Source organism: Pholis gunnellus (assembly GCF_910591455.1).
Source record: "Pholis gunnellus genome assembly, chromosome: 21".
Taxonomy (NCBI): Eukaryota; Metazoa; Chordata; class Actinopteri; order Perciformes; family Pholidae; genus Pholis; species Pholis gunnellus.
In genome coordinates, this window is record NC_136548.1 from 8,892,974 (window position 1) to 8,909,835 (window position 16,862).

General features: G+C 42.8%; 1 protein-coding gene across 4 annotated transcripts in view; it reads right to left on the minus strand.

The window, feature by feature from the left end:
• The window catches only part of LOC306712730 (myosin phosphatase Rho interacting protein), a 46,303-nt gene extending 32,288 nt beyond the window's left edge, over positions 1–14,015 (minus strand). For all 4 annotated transcript variants that reach the window (XM_079182136.1, XM_079182135.1, XM_079182133.1 and 1 more), the window contains exons 1-3: positions 13,299–14,015; positions 10,767–10,844; positions 8,946–9,011 (exon numbers count right to left, since the gene is read on the minus strand). In XM_079182136.1, coding sequence (XP_079038262.1) covers positions 8,946–9,011; positions 10,767–10,844; positions 13,299–13,418 — 264 coding nt within the window. In that variant the 5' untranslated portion in view covers positions 13,419–14,015. The remainder of the gene's footprint in view (positions 1–8,945; positions 9,012–10,766; positions 10,845–13,298) is intronic.
• Positions 14,016–16,862: the final 2,847 nt, after the last annotated feature.

The window sequence follows — 16,862 nt, forward strand, 5'->3', positions numbered from 1 at the left end:
GATAATGACTGCAAATCTGCCAAAGCCTAAGTCAACGCAATTTAGCCCATCAGGCAGAAGGGAAGGGAAAATGGGGGAGGCATTGGAAAATGTTCCTTTGGGAATTCAGCTAATACCTCGGTTTCGGCGCTAGCAGTTTTTCCACAGGGCTGAAGAGCTGCGTCCTACAAGCCCGGTAGTTAGCAGTTAACCTGCCCAAAACAGCGCTGACAGCAGATAAAGCGTTTAATCGTAAACCAAACTACTTGTGAATGCATTATGTCTCAACACAAACAGTAAAAATAAGAACTTTTCTTTGTATTCTAGTTTGGGCATCTTAATAGTTTTGCATATTTCTGATATTAAGCTTGTCAACAATGTCTATGTATTAGTTGAACACAATATGTTGCCAGAACAGCTCAAAGTTGATGAAGAAAGAAAAGATGGCAACAAGTTCATATTTGTGTTTTTATAATAATCAGTACTTCATTGCAGTATTTTTTTTTAATTTACAGTTTTTTACTAATTCAGTAGTTAATATTTCAAAGTACTGTGGTTTATTTATATAGAGGGGGCATTTTTTCTCTCTTTCTCTTGAACAAATAATCAATAAATAATAATCATTTGGTGCAGAACTATACCAAACCCAACTCCAAGGTTGCACTTTCTTTCTGTCTAAAAAAAATAGTCTGAAAGCTCCGACTTCAACAGGTGGTGGGATTGGCGAGTCGCCAAGCTAAGGTGAAAGGTCATCCAATACACCTGCACCTGTCGCGACTCGGAAAGACATCCAACTGCAGCTGTGGCTACTGCAAGCCATCACAAGGCAGCAGCATCACACACTTGGTCTGGGGCCAGGTTACAACTGGACTTCATCCAACTGAGAAGTCGTACTGCAGTGATGTAACAGACAGCTATAGCTTACGAGCGTGAGAAATTGTGCTGCCAAATGTTATTTAATACCAGATATGACCTCAATATACTGGAGGGTTACAGTGGTGTGCATCAGTGTGTAATTCACAATAGCAGTATTTTCACTCTCTGGTGTCTCAGCGTCCTTACACCCCCCCCCACCATCACACATCCAGACACCTACCCACCTACCAGACTGTTTTATTAGAGCCCGTCTCAGGGCTGGCTAACCTCTCACCCTGATGCTTTAAATGAAACCTTTTGTCAGTGTCCTGCTCTAGTGTTTAGAACAAACTGAGCGAGCAGGCAGTCAGGCCGGCCATGTTTGGCTTTATAGACAAGGGAGGGTTTGGGAGAGAGAGAAGTTACACAATACAGCTGGCTGCTCTCTCCAACACAAATGATTTATTGGCCAGAGAGAACTGGAATGAAAGACAGAGACGCAAGAGAGTGGCATAATAAGAGAAAGTGAGGCGGCGAAAGGAAGGAATAGTGAATCGCACTGAGTAATGGGAAAGTAAAAGTGGGGACCGAGCAAGTGGAGTGGACACTGGTTTAGCCAAAGCCTCCTGGAGCCAGCCTTTCTCTGGATAATGAATAGCTGGAAATCATTAAAAAGAACAAGAAAATGAAGGAGGGTACAAAGAGGACGGTAAAAAAAAAAAAAAAAAAGAGCCTTTTCAAGGTTTTCTCACCATGGACCGCCATCTAGCCTTGTGCTCAACCCAACATGGCAATTTCTCCACAAGAAAAAGTTAAAAGAGAGTACAAGTTCTCCATCAACTGGAATCCTACATCAATAGAAAACTGATACTTTATGAGAAACCATTTGCCATGAGCAGTATAATACTATTTCACTCTGGTGCTGATAGACCTAGTGCCCTGTGTTAAATGATCCTGTCCACAGGCTCACGCAACAGTGAGCACCAATATAATAATAGACCACTGGGTTGAACACAAGGACCGGCGCCACTTGCTCCCAGCCTACATTAGTTAAAGCTTAAAGTTTGAGTAGAACCTTATAATATAATGATTAATAAAATGATGAACTAAAATGATACATTTCTGATATAAGAGAAGATATACCAGGTCAATGAATTCAGTCCCATGAGCACTTTCTGCTCATCCAATCAAAGAGGGGCAGCTTGTCCCCCTTTTCTGTGTATTTGAGGGTGCATACTGGAGAACGTCGTTGTTTTATTGACTGTAATTTGAATCTAATAAGTCATTTGAAGCCATTCTTTTTAGACTCATTAGGTCTTTTGGGTGTGGAACACACACAATAAATAATAAACTTATTTCAGGGCAGCTCTCCACGTGTGTCTGTATACTAATAACACAAATAGCTTTAAATGACACTATTAAAAGATAAAAGACAAAAAAAGTAAGTAGTGCCATGTAGATTAGTGGCCAACACCTGGCCAAAGTCGGGAGCGTTTAGAGACCAGACTTTGTCCTGAGCCAGATAGGGTTACTGTACTTCCTAAAGAGTTGAAGTGTTCAAAGAGTGAACAAGTTGAGGAGATAAGATTTTTTTTATCTTGGCCACATCCGGAATGACGTAGTGCTAAAGCCAAGGCAAAAGAAGAGCACAGACAAGGCACTGGAAAGTCGGAAGGAAAAGGCCGACAGAGAGCCAGATTGGTCGTAGATCAAGTGAAAATACAACCGAGCCCTTTCATTGTATTCAGCTTAATCATACTCTCCTGGTAATGGTAAACCCGTGTCTCTCCAGAAAGCAACGCACTCAGTTGCAAAGGGGACCTGCATGTTGGGTCACTTGGAGGGCAGCAAGCCCCTTGATTAGCGATCAATGTGAGCTGCTGGATAAGAACCTCTGCTTAAGCAGGGAAGTCTTCACGGACTACCAAATGGCTTCTGGCCTGATATCTGTAGAAGCTGAAGTCAAGTTTGTCGTGTCCGTGTCGGGTCAATCAGCTCTCATGAGAACAGAGAGGACGGTAGACTTCTCGGCTTGGATCTGACGGAGAGACTGTGGCTGAAATACACGGTGCTTGGTTTGGGTAGACAAAAGGAGGCCTGCACGATGCGAGGAAAATCTGCGATGTGCGATAGCATTGTTCAATATTACGCTATAGATATGCCTTGCTATAAATAAACAAATATTGAAATGTGCATATCAGCCATACATTTCCTATGTAGGCCTGCTTCTTAGAATTCAATATTTTAAAAACTAAATGTTTCTACAGCAGCAACAGTAATAAAAGCAAAGTCACTATATAAACTCTATAATATCTCACTTTAAACCAATCTAAAATGTCAATAGACGAAATAATATTCCTGAGTGACGTTTATAAAGAATATCGAACACAGACAAGAGTCATCAGAAGTGATTCATCCTGTCCTCAGTCGTGCCTGTGATAACACTGAGGCTCACTAGTCCGCACCAAGACGGCAACACCTTTATCACTCCAACTCTGTCAACAACAGCGTGTCACCGCTTCACTCCATCCATTCCACCTTTCACAATAAAATCCCCGCTCGCATACACTGCAACACTGCTTACTAGAGGGAACTTAAAGTCATTCAGAGTCCTTCACTAAGAGGCAACTCAACCAAACAGCTCACACTATTCGGCAAGCGTGCTGTGCTTGTGTAAACATAGCGTTGGTGGATGAGAGAGAGAGTGCGGAAAAAGAAAGCAGAATAAAATATCGCTTTTATAATGTCATGGTTGGTGCTTGTGTAACAGGTGTATTTATAAAATGATTGACTTTTTACTTGTGAAGGTTTTATTGCAATACTTACAGTAACAAGCGTAGCTGTTGTCAACTCGAGTAACAGTTAATCTTGAATTGACCTGGTTCACTTTCGCTATCACCACTGCTGCAGCCTCTATGATCTGCTGCTCACTGACTTGTGTGCGCGTGTGTGTGTGTGTGTGTGTGTGTGTGTGTGTGTGTGTGTGTGTGTGTGTGTGTGTGTGTGTGTGTGTGTGTGTGTGTGTGTGTGTGTGTGTGTGTGTGTGTGTGTGTGTGTGTGTGTGTGTGTGTGTGTGTGTGTGTAAAGCTCCTCCACAGACCCAACACAGAGCAGGGGCTGCAGTGTGATAATCAGTACTACGGTCTTTAGACCCAGGGCCCGTTGAATACAAGGGTTTCGGTTATTTGCTGTCTGTTGATGCACAGTCAACTCCTACTGGTTGATCGTTATACCTGCACAGTGGTTGCTCAAAGTAGGGAGAATAACTTCCTGTGTGTTGTAGCCTCATTGTGGTCAGCCTCCCCCAGCCCCCAGCCCACAGCTCGGGAAGTCCTGGGATAAAACATTCCCTATTTCTGTATATGAAAACAAATACAAGGGAATGTCCCTCTATAAATACAGTAAACTGGGCGACAGTTTTTTTTTTGGATGCGGGGGTTGAGTGGCAGTTACAGTGTTGGAGACCCTGATGATTACAAGCTGTATGAATGGCTGTTCCCATGGTTTTGTGGCTTTGTGCGATGGGAACAGTGACCCCACTGTAATCCATGGCTGTTTACATTCCAGCAGATCAGTTCCTACTGGAACCATGGGGAAGGAAGGGCAGGGGTTAAAGAAGACTCTCACGCACCATATCTCTACAAAACCAACACACGCCTCACCCAGGACCCACACTTTGTAAACAAACCACAATGATCCAATATGGAGGGATTACACCGTCTTATCAACACGAGCTGTGACCGACATCGCGTTTACTCTTTTCCCTCTAAATCATCTGCTTCTCTCCCCAATCCGCCTTTCAATCCTAAAGCATCCATCGATCCATCTTGTACTGCACAAACCTGTGTACTGCAGGCAGCCTTCGCTTCCCTCTCCACTCTGTTTCCCCATACCTTGCTGTGAGTGGAAGACTGGAGCTCCCCTATAAGTATCCCTAATTTGATGGGGCGGGTTGGTCAGCCTCCACTTATTCCCTGCATAGAGTGCCTGAAGGCAACAACACAGCTCAGAGGCCCTGCCCACTCATCCATTCCCTAGAAAGCCATCGTCATTCCCAAACCAAAACAAAAGCTCCTCAAAATTGGTTAAAAATCGCCCAGTTTAAGCAGGTTTCAGCACGTCAAAATGTCTTACAAGTTTGAGGGCAAACCGTGCTCAGCGGTTGTATGTGCTCGTGGCTGAAAGACGCAGGAGAGAAGCAAAAGAATAGTGTGCCTCAGGTTAAAAGAATGCACAAATATGTGTGGGAAACGGGGGGAAGTTTGTCGAAACTCTCTCAGTTCTTGGACTGCGCTGTGGGGCAGGGGTCCACTATTACAAATCCAGTAAACACCGGAAATTAATTGAGTTAAGATGAAATGAGAATGACTTCAACAGCTGAAATGTCATGAGAACATCATGTTCTCCTTGGAATAACAAGGGATATGGCTGAGGAACAGACAGTGAACTGCAGTCAATACATTCTAAAAGGCAAATGCAATTCAAGAGCCTCTGAATGGGCCTTTTGTGCAGTGCAACTCAATAGGTAGACTCATCGTATTTGCAGGTGTACTGTGCATGTTCAATCGGGAATAAAAAACAATTGACAAGTATCAGAACACAAGGTGCAACGTCTTTTCCAATGGCCTCCGAATAAAGTGAGGAAATATTGTGCACAACGTACCGTCAACAGTCATTAAACAGCTTCAGTGCAAAATGACAGAAACTGAGGCTGCAATTCAGTGTGAGCTCAGAGACCACACCAGAGATTGAGACATTGCAAAAGACAACTATTTCATCCCAGATCATATGATGAGGGGGGTGTGCGAGTGCGTCACTCCGAAAAGGTTACAATTAGGTCAACGCGAGGTCAGTGGCAGCTGGCTGTTGTGTGGGATATTTGGGACCACATAGCAAAGCCGTTATTAGAGTGTGGGTGTTGATCATTTGAACTCGCGCTGATGCCATTTAAGTGGCTTTGTTGAGGCTGGAGAGTTCTTTACACCCACCTACCTGCCCTCGCCACGAGGCGATAATGGATTTTGTGTGTGTATGGCGTGTTCCTCACATCACTTAAAAACACCTTGAACAGCGTAGTCGCACAGTGGTGTTTGGGCGGCCTGTGTTCATGTTGCTCACGTTTCTTTACCTCACCTCCGAGTGATTAGAAGACCACTTTCTCTCAGCAGTGTTAACTCGAGACGTCTAAAGCGGAGTTCTTTTTAAAAAAAAAAACCTTGCAACACCTGTTCCTGACACAGACTCTGCAGTCAAACCCACCCCCCCCCCCCCCCCATCGGGCCCAGGTGCATTGAGTCACACACACACAGCACAAACTACAACTCTGTCCGACACAGCCTCATTAGTCTCTATACAGCGTCTGATGTTTCTCCACACTTAAACCTACAGTAGAAAGGCTTTGCTCACCACATGACTAGAGAGACAACCTCAGCCCACACACTCGCGCTTTGTATCCCTTCAGTCGGGACAGAGACGGCCAGAGCAGCTCCACAAAAACAGAGAATAACTCTCTCCCATGTTACACATGCCATGGTAGACGGGTCGCTGGACAAAAGGGACAAAACATGTTGCCTTGGCAACGCTCCCCTGAAATAACTGCGTCGGTTTGCTCTGGGAGAATCTAGCTTGTACACTCGGCGAACACTGGAGGCTGAATCGACAGAGGGCTTTGCGAGTACAGTTATCTCAGTTCCACGTTGCACTAACACATTAGCCTTGCATGGCAGCACACGGTCTACGCTGGCCAACATTTTCGGCTATTCACCCTCTCCATCCTTCCAATCAGAGCACCTTTTCCCCTCTTCATCTTGCTCATACTGAATGAAGCTACACTTTCACTGACGGCTCCACAAAGCCACAGCGGCTCCGGGCATAAAATGACGGCAGTGGGTGCGTCGTGTTGGGTGTTCACTGTAGGTGGTCAACCCCAAATCGATGGCTTTAAAAACTGTGAATCCCTCCCAGGCCTCTGCTAACCCATTCCTTTCCCCCGGAGCTGTGCCACATCCTGCAGGTTGGGACCGCACTCCATCTGGGTTTGGTTAGAGCCAAGACACAAGAGTCGTAAAAGCAGGCCGAGAGGAAGACGGAGGGGCACCTCCTCATCTACAACCCCAACCAGTGCTCTCAGATGGGGGCTCTGATGTGGTCCGGAGCAACGTTGTACTGGAGAAAGCTGGCAGTCTTTAGATTTGACCTGATGTCATTTAACAACACAGCATGTAAACTGATCTTAGTGTCCGTCTCCTTCTTGTATTTAATGTTGATCGTAGCAATCTGAAACATTTTACACTGAACATTGTAACCGCATGTTATATGCATACTACTGCATACTTTATAGCCGTGTGTCAGATTTCAAAACCATTCTATCATCCAGTATGAGCAAATAACCTACTGCACACCAATGGTGCAATAAAGTATTGAATTTTGGCATCACTGAACAAACACAATGTTGCAATAATAGCTAAGCTGAGATTACTTCCAAAAAGGCAAAACAATACTGGCTACTTGGATTTGATCACCAGTAAAAGAAAATTTAAAAAAAAGTCACACACTCAAACGGCTCTGGTGTTATTAATATTTCTTTAGATTCAGAACACGGCATTAAACTGTATTTTATGAAATCCTACAATGCCGATCAGATTCTAACCCTAGCTGATGTTCAAAGAGTCTAAATATGAATTTTTACCTCTTTGTCCACAGAAAACAAGAGCCAGAGAGCAAATTAGCCAAGTTTGTGCAGCCGATTATTCAACACTTAGCAATTATTCTAATGAGTTTTGTGTGACAAGTGAGGTTCTATATTTAGTGTCACTTGATATTTTCCAGCTCCAGACCCTTGCGAGCCCTCCTCTCCTTTTGATCCTTCATTCAGAGCGGAGATGAAAAGATGAAGAGTGACATCGAGAGAGAACGATGAATGGAAAGAGCACATCCGCCTCTTTCCTTTGTCTCTTCCAGTAAACACACAAATGCAATTTATTGGATAGAGTTTGACATTTAGGCCAAACCTTTTTTTTTGACATTTTTAGTACAAGGAAAACCTTGGTTTAAGAAAAAAAGAAATAAAACTTGGATACACTATGTAAATAGCCTTTCCACTCAACATGTAGCGGATTTCTATAGGGGGAAAGAAATGACCCTGAAGGGCACAGTAAAGAAGAAGAACAATCTACACAGCATCACAGCTCCTGCTGCTTCTGTTACATAAAGCCTCTCAGCACATCTCTCCTCTGCCAGAGAATGCCACATACAGTATGAAAGGGTCAGAAGCAACAAAGCAAGTGCTGTTTCAACTACTTCTGCTTTCACCTCTTTTCAAAGCACATCCACAAAAAAAAAAAAAGAAAAAAAAAAACTGTGGAGTGCTACTTTGGGTCAATCAATATTCAGCGTGCTGCGGTGCATATAGAACCAACAAACTATAGTATTCACACAAGTGACCTACAAACACAGGCAGTCTACATTTTAATATTAGAATTACTGATAGATATTCAACAGCTGACAACAATACAGATCACTAAAGACATCAGGATTCCTGGTATCGAGTTGTTTTATTATGTTTGTCTTATTTCTTTATTTTCAGAACAGGAAGGTACCATGAGGCTCTTGCACAATAAGCGTGTTAGCCACCGAAACAAACACACACACAGCTCGTCACATGACTTTCACCATATGCCGTCACTCCATTCCCTTTGACACCGCTGCGCTAGTTAGCTTAGTGTTTAACACATTCACAAATGACTCTATTTGATGAGAGAAAGCGCCGGCGTCAACAGTGAGGCGACTGTCTGGTCGAGCAGTGGCAGTGAGCGCATCACATCCTCCAGGTATTCCTCTGAAACATCCTCGTGTGAAAAGCTTTCACTGAGAGAAACTCAGTTTATAATTTAAAAAAAAATGAACAAGCATAAAATCCGCCATCAGCCTCTCTGCTCGAGTCAAAAAGTACTTAACACTTCACTGTCATGGGATGTATATTATAGTAAATCAAGCCACAGTAAAGGCCTACTGTAGATAATCACATCGTGGTCAGGGCCTGAACTGAAAAGAGAGCAAGCCCTTTATTGGATATTCAAAAAAAAAATATTAGGAGGAAGGTTTTTACTCACCATTTCGTCCAGAGCATAGCGCAGTAAGCCGTGCTCGTAAAGAATGAAGAACCTCCTCTGCCATTTCTGCATAAAATAAAAGACATTTTTGAATTACTGACATGGTCACATCATAAATATCATAACAATCCCAGAAGTGAGCCACATCAGCATTTTGTAAAGGATGAAGCAACTTGTGAAAAAGATTGGGTTCAGAAAGCTGCATTATATTTGACACTAGCCCCTTTTAGCTATGACAGTTTAACAAAGCAGCTACTGTTAGAGGTGTGGACAGATGTTAGGTTTATAAAGGCCGATTTTGAATACGGGATCTGTAAATGAATCTGTACATGTTGCAATTAAAATCTTGAATCTTTGCCACTAGACTGAACTGCATACACATACCACCCATAAATACACAAGGGCTAGCAAGCGTTTGGAAACAGCTGCCATGCAGTAGCGTCCCAGTCCTTGGCACACTTTCTACTACATCACAACTTCAAAAAGGGGTTTCAAGCTGGCGGCAAATCAGATCGTTTTTCTTCATGAAGAAATATATGAAGAAAAAGAGACAGAAACAGTAAAACCCCGGTTTTTCTTATGTCACAGCTTAATGAATCCGTCTTACAGGATATACATGTCAAATGCACATAACCTTAAAAACATGATAGACAGTTTCACGTCAGTGTTTGCCTAAAACGCATGAAGTGCACAATGTTAATGGATCTCAGCCTACTGGGGAAGATGAAGCCGATCATATTCTGTACATTGTTAATTCTGCCAATATTTGAGCAAATGATATTGTGACAGTTTACATTGATCTCCTTTACTCATTGTCTTCCTTAATGCACCGTTTTGTCTCAGTGTTAAATATCCGGAGCTCCAATTCCAACGGAGCCCAATCCATGAAATATTAAGAGGTGCTTTGTAACCTAAAAGGCATTGGAAGGTCTCAATAGGGGCGTTGATAAGCTTCACAGTTGATGTTAAAGGGGACACTGCAGTCATATCCATTAAAAAGGGGATAGATAAGTGGCTCACGGTGTTGTTGTTAGTCATAATACAACCGCAGACCAGCATCCTGTCAGACTAAAGTGGTCCTAAAACATGACTCATCCAACAAGTCAGCTCTTTTTTTCCTCTGTTGTTTGTTTGTTGGTCAGTCGAACTCTGACCGGCCTGCTCACCTCAGCACTACAAGCCACCAATTATACATCGGCGGTGGAAAGCTGATTGTAAGAATCGGCCGAACACATCAGCGATTATGTCAAAGCAGCGGCGGTCTGTTGACAGTAGTTGAGTTGAAGGATCCAGAGGTGCTTTTCCCAAAAAGAAAACATATGGAAGCCATCAGTGTGGCTGTGAGAACTGGGACTTTTCCTTCTCCTCCCCCACATTCTCTCTTACTCCTCTTTGGGATGTACCACCACAGTATAATCTGAGAGCTGATAAAGGAAGCGGTGCAACAGAGCAAGTCTCCCATTACATGGTGTTAGGGGAGCAGGACTCGTGAAATAAAGTCAATATTGGGCTCATTATTGCTGGAGAATGGGACTTCTTCTGATCGAGGGCCAAGCCTCCCACAGGAAGCTGCTGAATCCATGAAACAGCTACAGGAGCCACAATAACCAGACCTCCCGTTTGTCAGATGTCACATGAGAAACTAAATCAAAAAAAGGAAGGACTAGCTTCTCAACTCACTCTTGGTTTGAGCAGAAGCTACAGACAATGGGTCAAATAAAGTTGTCCCCTTTAAAAATAGGACGTCAAAAAGAGTTGGAGAGAAAACTATGCTCTGTTCTGAACATAACCAATTTCGAGTCGAGCAAAGGAACCACTTACCCGAGATCTGTGTAAGGGATTGTCAAAATTTGTCCCCTCTGGTGCCAGTAGCAACCATCCTCCATATATGGGCTTGGCCTGGTGAAGGAAAGCACAATTACAGTCTTGAAAGCAAACACTTGAACCGGCACATTAACATATCGATGGACAGTTCAACTGTGCACATTTGAATTCACGGTCGATGTAACTGGAGGCGAGTCGCTCGTTTCAAAACTGTGTCCCAATATCAGCCAGGATTACAAGGACACACACACACACACACACACACACATTTTAGCTCAACCCCAGGAAGGTGTGTATTAGTCACTTTGCTGCCTTGAGTTGACTGCAGGCTACATTCTCCAGCTGGCTGTATTCCAGAGCACCATGCTGCCCTGGGAAAAAAAAAAAAGGAAAGGCTAGCACACATGATTTTCCCTCTGATCCTCTAAGTGGGTGGACGGGTGGTTGGAGGGGGGGGGGGGGGGGGGGGGGCAGCAAGAGGCAGAAGTTAGCAAGAAAAACAGTGGATGAGAAACAGTGGAGAGAAGCAGCACAGAGCCAGAGAGCTTTTGTGGCTGCAGATTTGCAATTCAAACTCGCACTGAGAAATGCAAGTTGGCCTGGCAGTCTTTCTTAAATCGTTCTGGTATGCACTTGAACTCTAGCCATACTAGTAGTCAGCGTTTGTTTGCTGAGCCAAAAAAAAAAGAAGAAGAAGAAAAAAAAAAAAAGTTCTGCATAACCACTGCAAGGTTGCGTGTACAGGAGCACACATTTGTACTAAATATGTTTGCACTGAAATCTTACCTACATGTCAAGAGCTTAACAAATTAAGTCCCTCTTACGCAATCCAACAGCATTCCCAAGTCTGCAGTGCAAACAGCCAACGAATCAAGTGTAAAAAAAAATCTAACATTTAAAGCCGCCCGGCAACCCGGTGTCCCTCTATCAGTGGTTTTGATTACAGTCATAACTTCATCCCATGTTAAGCCAAATATAATCCACTAAAATCGTGTGTTTTGCTTTGATTACAGGGAGGTACGGCATATTTCTCTCAGCTCAGTGATTCTGTAAACAAAATGACATAATAGGAATTTTCAAATCAGACGTCCAGCTGTAACCTTGGACAGTGAAGAGTTTGGGCGGACTTGCACGGGAAACAATATCCAACTTTTGAAAGACAACCTGAGAAGTGACACATAGGAAAAGCACCTTAAGATACGGTATTTGATAATGTGGCTGCTGCAGGAAAGAACAGTTGGAAAGAAGGGTTGAGGGGGGAAAATCACACCAACACCGGGACACGCGCTTGCTCCTGGCTTTAGTCTAAAGCCGAAGGAGAAACATTTAGACCGAGCGTCCCGTCTCTCCTCACATGACAGCAGCAACAAACGGCAAGTCCTCCCGGGAGAGAGACACAGACGAGATGAATCTGGGCCATTTTTTACCCTTCACCGATTCAGTGGATAAACGGAGCCATTCGAGTGTGTTTGCGTGTGTTCATTTTGCAATGCCACCCCCCACACCCAACGTCTTATTACCACACATCATAAATAAATTGGTGGGGCAGCAAATGAAATGGAATGAAAAACAAGTTCTGGATGGAAATAGATTCGCTGGCCCTCGGTATGTTCTCGTAGTACGACTCAACACAATGAACAACATGGACAGCCTGCCCCCGGGTCTCTAGCCTCTGACCACCGATGTTAACCTTTCACTGGGTGCAGTCATCAAAGGAACGAGGTTCATAGCCAGTGGGTCAGAAATTCCACAGAGAAGAACAAATAACCTCAAGACGACTCCCATTCCAGCAGAGGAGCAGTCATCGGTCATGACGGAGGGAAATTACAGGAAAATGTGCACAATGTCAGTTTGATGGTACAGTGCTCCTCACCCAGCCACGTTGAAGACATTACCAACAGAAGAAGCAGCGGTCACAGAGGTGCCGTTCATAATAAACAAGACTGGATACCGGCGACTCTTAACCTGTCCCGTTAAACAGCTAACCCAAAGGAGTGATCACGATAGAGGCCAACAGAGTTCAGTGTGCCGTGATGTCACACTGTCAACAACGTGCTGCAGTAGGAAGCATCATTGGAACATCTTCATTTGTGAATATGGTAATGAAACACAGCAGTATGATTATGACAGACACAGACACTCCAATTGATTTACGACTGAACTTAAAGAATAAGGAAGTGTTGTAGCATGGGACATTATAGCAAATAAAAAAATAAAAAAGATTTCACAGACATAACTGTAACCCAAATGACTCAACAGAAGCTTACTTTGCTGTAAGGAATGCAGCAAGGTGGAGGCCTATATCTGCATGAACTGAGGGCAATATATGCCCTTGGGCTGGAAACTAATTATGTCCAATTAGCCTAACCTTTGCGCTTCATGGGCTATTGACACATGACAAACAGTTTGACATGAGCACATCAAGCAGACGAGGAAAAACAGGCTTTCACTTCTCCATTAATACAGGTTAAGGTTACAAAGACGATATTAGTGGAGTATTCGGTGTTAGAAATGAAAACATTAGTTCACCTGATTTAAGTCTTCGTCGTTCAGCAAATGTGATTCTCTGGGCTTGAAGCAGTTCTGGCATTTACTTTTGTTGAAAATGTTTGCTTGAAACTTCCGACAAGGATTCTCTTTGAATGACATGACTGACGGAGAAGGCGACACAAAAATGACTAAAAAAAAAAAAAAAATTCAAAAAAGTTCTTGCTTGAAAAACAAAAACTGCTCAATTCTCGCAGCCAAAAGTCAACTTGCTGCTGGTGGAATATCACAGGACAACTTTCTGAGAAAGAAGCTTGAAGTCCATTAAATAGGAAATAGCGTGTTGTTCACCTGTCCTGTGTTACCTGAGGCAGAAACCTCCCGTTAAGTGACATCTATGATAGCCATCTTGCCTGAGGGGTCGCCTCCCGCAGCTAACGCTGACCTGCTAACTTTTGTTTCTGTGTGCAGGCAGTACTAAGAAGTTGTCAGGTGAGTAGTCGAAAGCGCGGACAGGTGTGCGCGCGGTCTGTCCCTTAAAGACGTCCCCCGACGAGCTGTTGACGTTTCACAGGTGACATTCCGGGCCTCGAGCTCACTGTCCCGTCAGCCTCCATCGGGCGGCTCTACCGAGGGAGCGAGTCCACTTTGGCCGCTCTCTCTCCGTCTTTCTGCAGAACAAGTGATACCGCATGCATTGCCGTGAAATCTATTTAACGCGTCTAACGTCTCTCCTCAAGGCCGAACACCGTTATCCAACTTTGCGCACGCCATCCACTCGGCTGTCACGCCGTTGGATCCATTACGTCGGTGTCCCGTTCGTCGTAGCACCGTTCCCGCTGCCACTGGTACGAAGTCTGCGGTTGATTTGTTTTCGTGAAAATCCTCGTTTGGGCCGTACAACCGGGGAGGTGGAGAGACGGGGAGGTGCTCAGGAGAGAGTGGAAGTGGCGAGTGACAGCCGCCTCGACCAATCACACGCGCCCACAACGGAGCCCGTGTGTTAACTGTCCAATAGAAATCCTCGAACAGCTCCAATACTCTCGCTCAAGCTAGGTGGGCTTTAAAGAGCCCATGATAACAAATAACAACTTCTGTGTACAACTGTGATGTTATTCATATTAGCCTGAGATAATATGTGTCATTCCCAACTGAAGAGACAGACTGCGGGCTACGTTTATTCAGGTTACCCTCGTTATTAGTCGAGCTTATTTCTTGTTTTTTTTCGGGGAGGGTGGGGGGTTGTGGTGTGCTAATCTTTAAAATCCATAAAAGCAGGACAATGAAGCAAAAACAGTAAAAGAAGTGTAACTATTTGTCCAAACATTTCTAATTCTTTCCTTTTATCTAACATTAAACAATTGGTAAACAGTCCAAACTGTGTTGCCTCAGATGGAAATGTCACACGGTAATTATTGAGGTTTTACTTGGTAAAGATTATACATAATTTAAACATGATAACACCTTGATTATTTGAACAGTCATGTGTGCATGCACAAGTCTAAAGCCATCAAATGCACTGAGTACTACACAGAAGCTTTTCTTTATGACCTATGTTTAAAGAAATGCGAGCAGGCTAACAAAAGCTCACTACCTCAATGTCAGCATATATCTCTAATGTTGTGTATGTTTTACACGCAACATGACACAAAACTCTGTAACACTATAGTCTTGGAAATTACAGTTACAGATAATTGATTTATTAGATTTGATAACAGATGCAGAGCATGAATGAACACTTTATTTCCATTTGTTTCCATTATCCCATCTGTTTTATTATTGGGGCTGATATAGTAAGTTACAAAGGAAGGGACCGTGATGGAGGCTATTTTTACACCAGGACTACTTCTACTACTACAACTAAATGACATGTTGATAGATGCAAGTAAAGAAAAAGAATGTCTCAAATATAAAGCCCAAATATATAATAAACAAAGCCTGTCAGACGTTCATTTTAAACAGGGGGAGCGATCCTGAAGTGGTGTTTTGGTTCAAGGCTCCAGAGCACCATCTGTTGGTTCCTAAATATGCAATGGCTGTGATCAAGACTGAGTCACGTTTGGAGATGGTAAAAGAAATAAAACCATGCTGTACAAACATGTCAGAGCAAATTCAAATATGAATGCATGAGAGATAGAGCGCAGGTGAAGTTAAGTCAGGGAATTTTGCGATTCTTCCACCATGTGGCTGGTTTTATGAGTGAAAACATGAAGTGTAACTGAATGTTGTGACGTTATTCAAATGTCGACTTGCTTTGCAACGTACTGGAACACTACTTGTTGCCTTATCAAAGCAGAGCTCACACTAGAAAATCGAATTTATTTCAACACTATAGGTGTCATATCTTATTGTACTATTCAAATTTTGGAAATTTAGCAAAATGTTATCAAAAGTCATGGAAGACTTTGATGACTTTTGATAAAACTGACTGTAGCGGATGAGTGTGGAAGTACTTTGGTTGTCCTTTGCTTGCATTCTTCCATAAAGTAGTTGCTGGACCTTCTGTCTCTTGATTTTGACAGGTAGACAAGAAAGTTGGATAGTAATTAGAATTCCAGCTACTTCATTGCCAAGGTGATAGTTCTATCAATGTATTCATCGCTGATTCTGACTGAAATTTGCATGCCTGACTGAAATTTGCATGCTGAATAAATGCATGCTGTACAGAGAGAGTTGACATCATGAAGGTATCTCTAGTATAGAAAACCAGATCAAGATTATCTGTCATCATGGGCAGATTCATTGAAGTCTAATTGTATTTATATATTTTTTCCAAGCTGGACAATAAGATTCTTCTGGGAGATTCACCAAAAAAACTGAAATGTTGTGCAAAAATATGGCCTCAAAACAGACTCCTCATTGCAAACGCACAACCTAATTTATTCTGTCAATAAAGAGGCATTCATTTTCTCAAATTGTAAGAGCAAGATTTTATTGAGGGCGCTGACAGCAGTGTCAAGGTAACTAATACAATGATTGTTATCATGTCTATGTCAGGGGAAAACATAAAACAAAAATAAGTTAAATCATCCTAATTGTTCCTTTTACAACCCAATTTAGAACATTTTATTGACATAAACATTTTCAAAAACGTTCTTTTCAGTTTTGTGTTTCAACATTTGTGTAACCAGTCGACAACAAAGTGAGAATCAACTGAATAACAAAAGTATAATATCATATTGAAGTAACAACGACAACACTGAGAGAGTCATTTCATATCTTGTGTCAGAATTACGTGTTGATGACAAGTTATGTAGTTATAACACTTTATGTACCCAAACACTGCACCACACATCAGGTATCATGATGTATTATTCCAAAAGGTTAATAATCATTATCTACAAAGGCTTTCACTTAAGACAAAATAATTGAAACCTGCTTCTCAACAATTTTAGACATGACCAACTTCAAACACCCTTACCCCTCTCGAACACTGTGCTCTGAAATCAATCGTTCTTTAATTTCCAGAAGGCAAAGAGAAAAATACTCATGCATTTATTCCTGCATTGAACTACATGTTGATACATTATCCTCAATGTGCCTAACCGTATCCATCGTGTAGGTGCGATCTGCATATGTTTTAGGAATAAATGTTTTTTTAAAGCA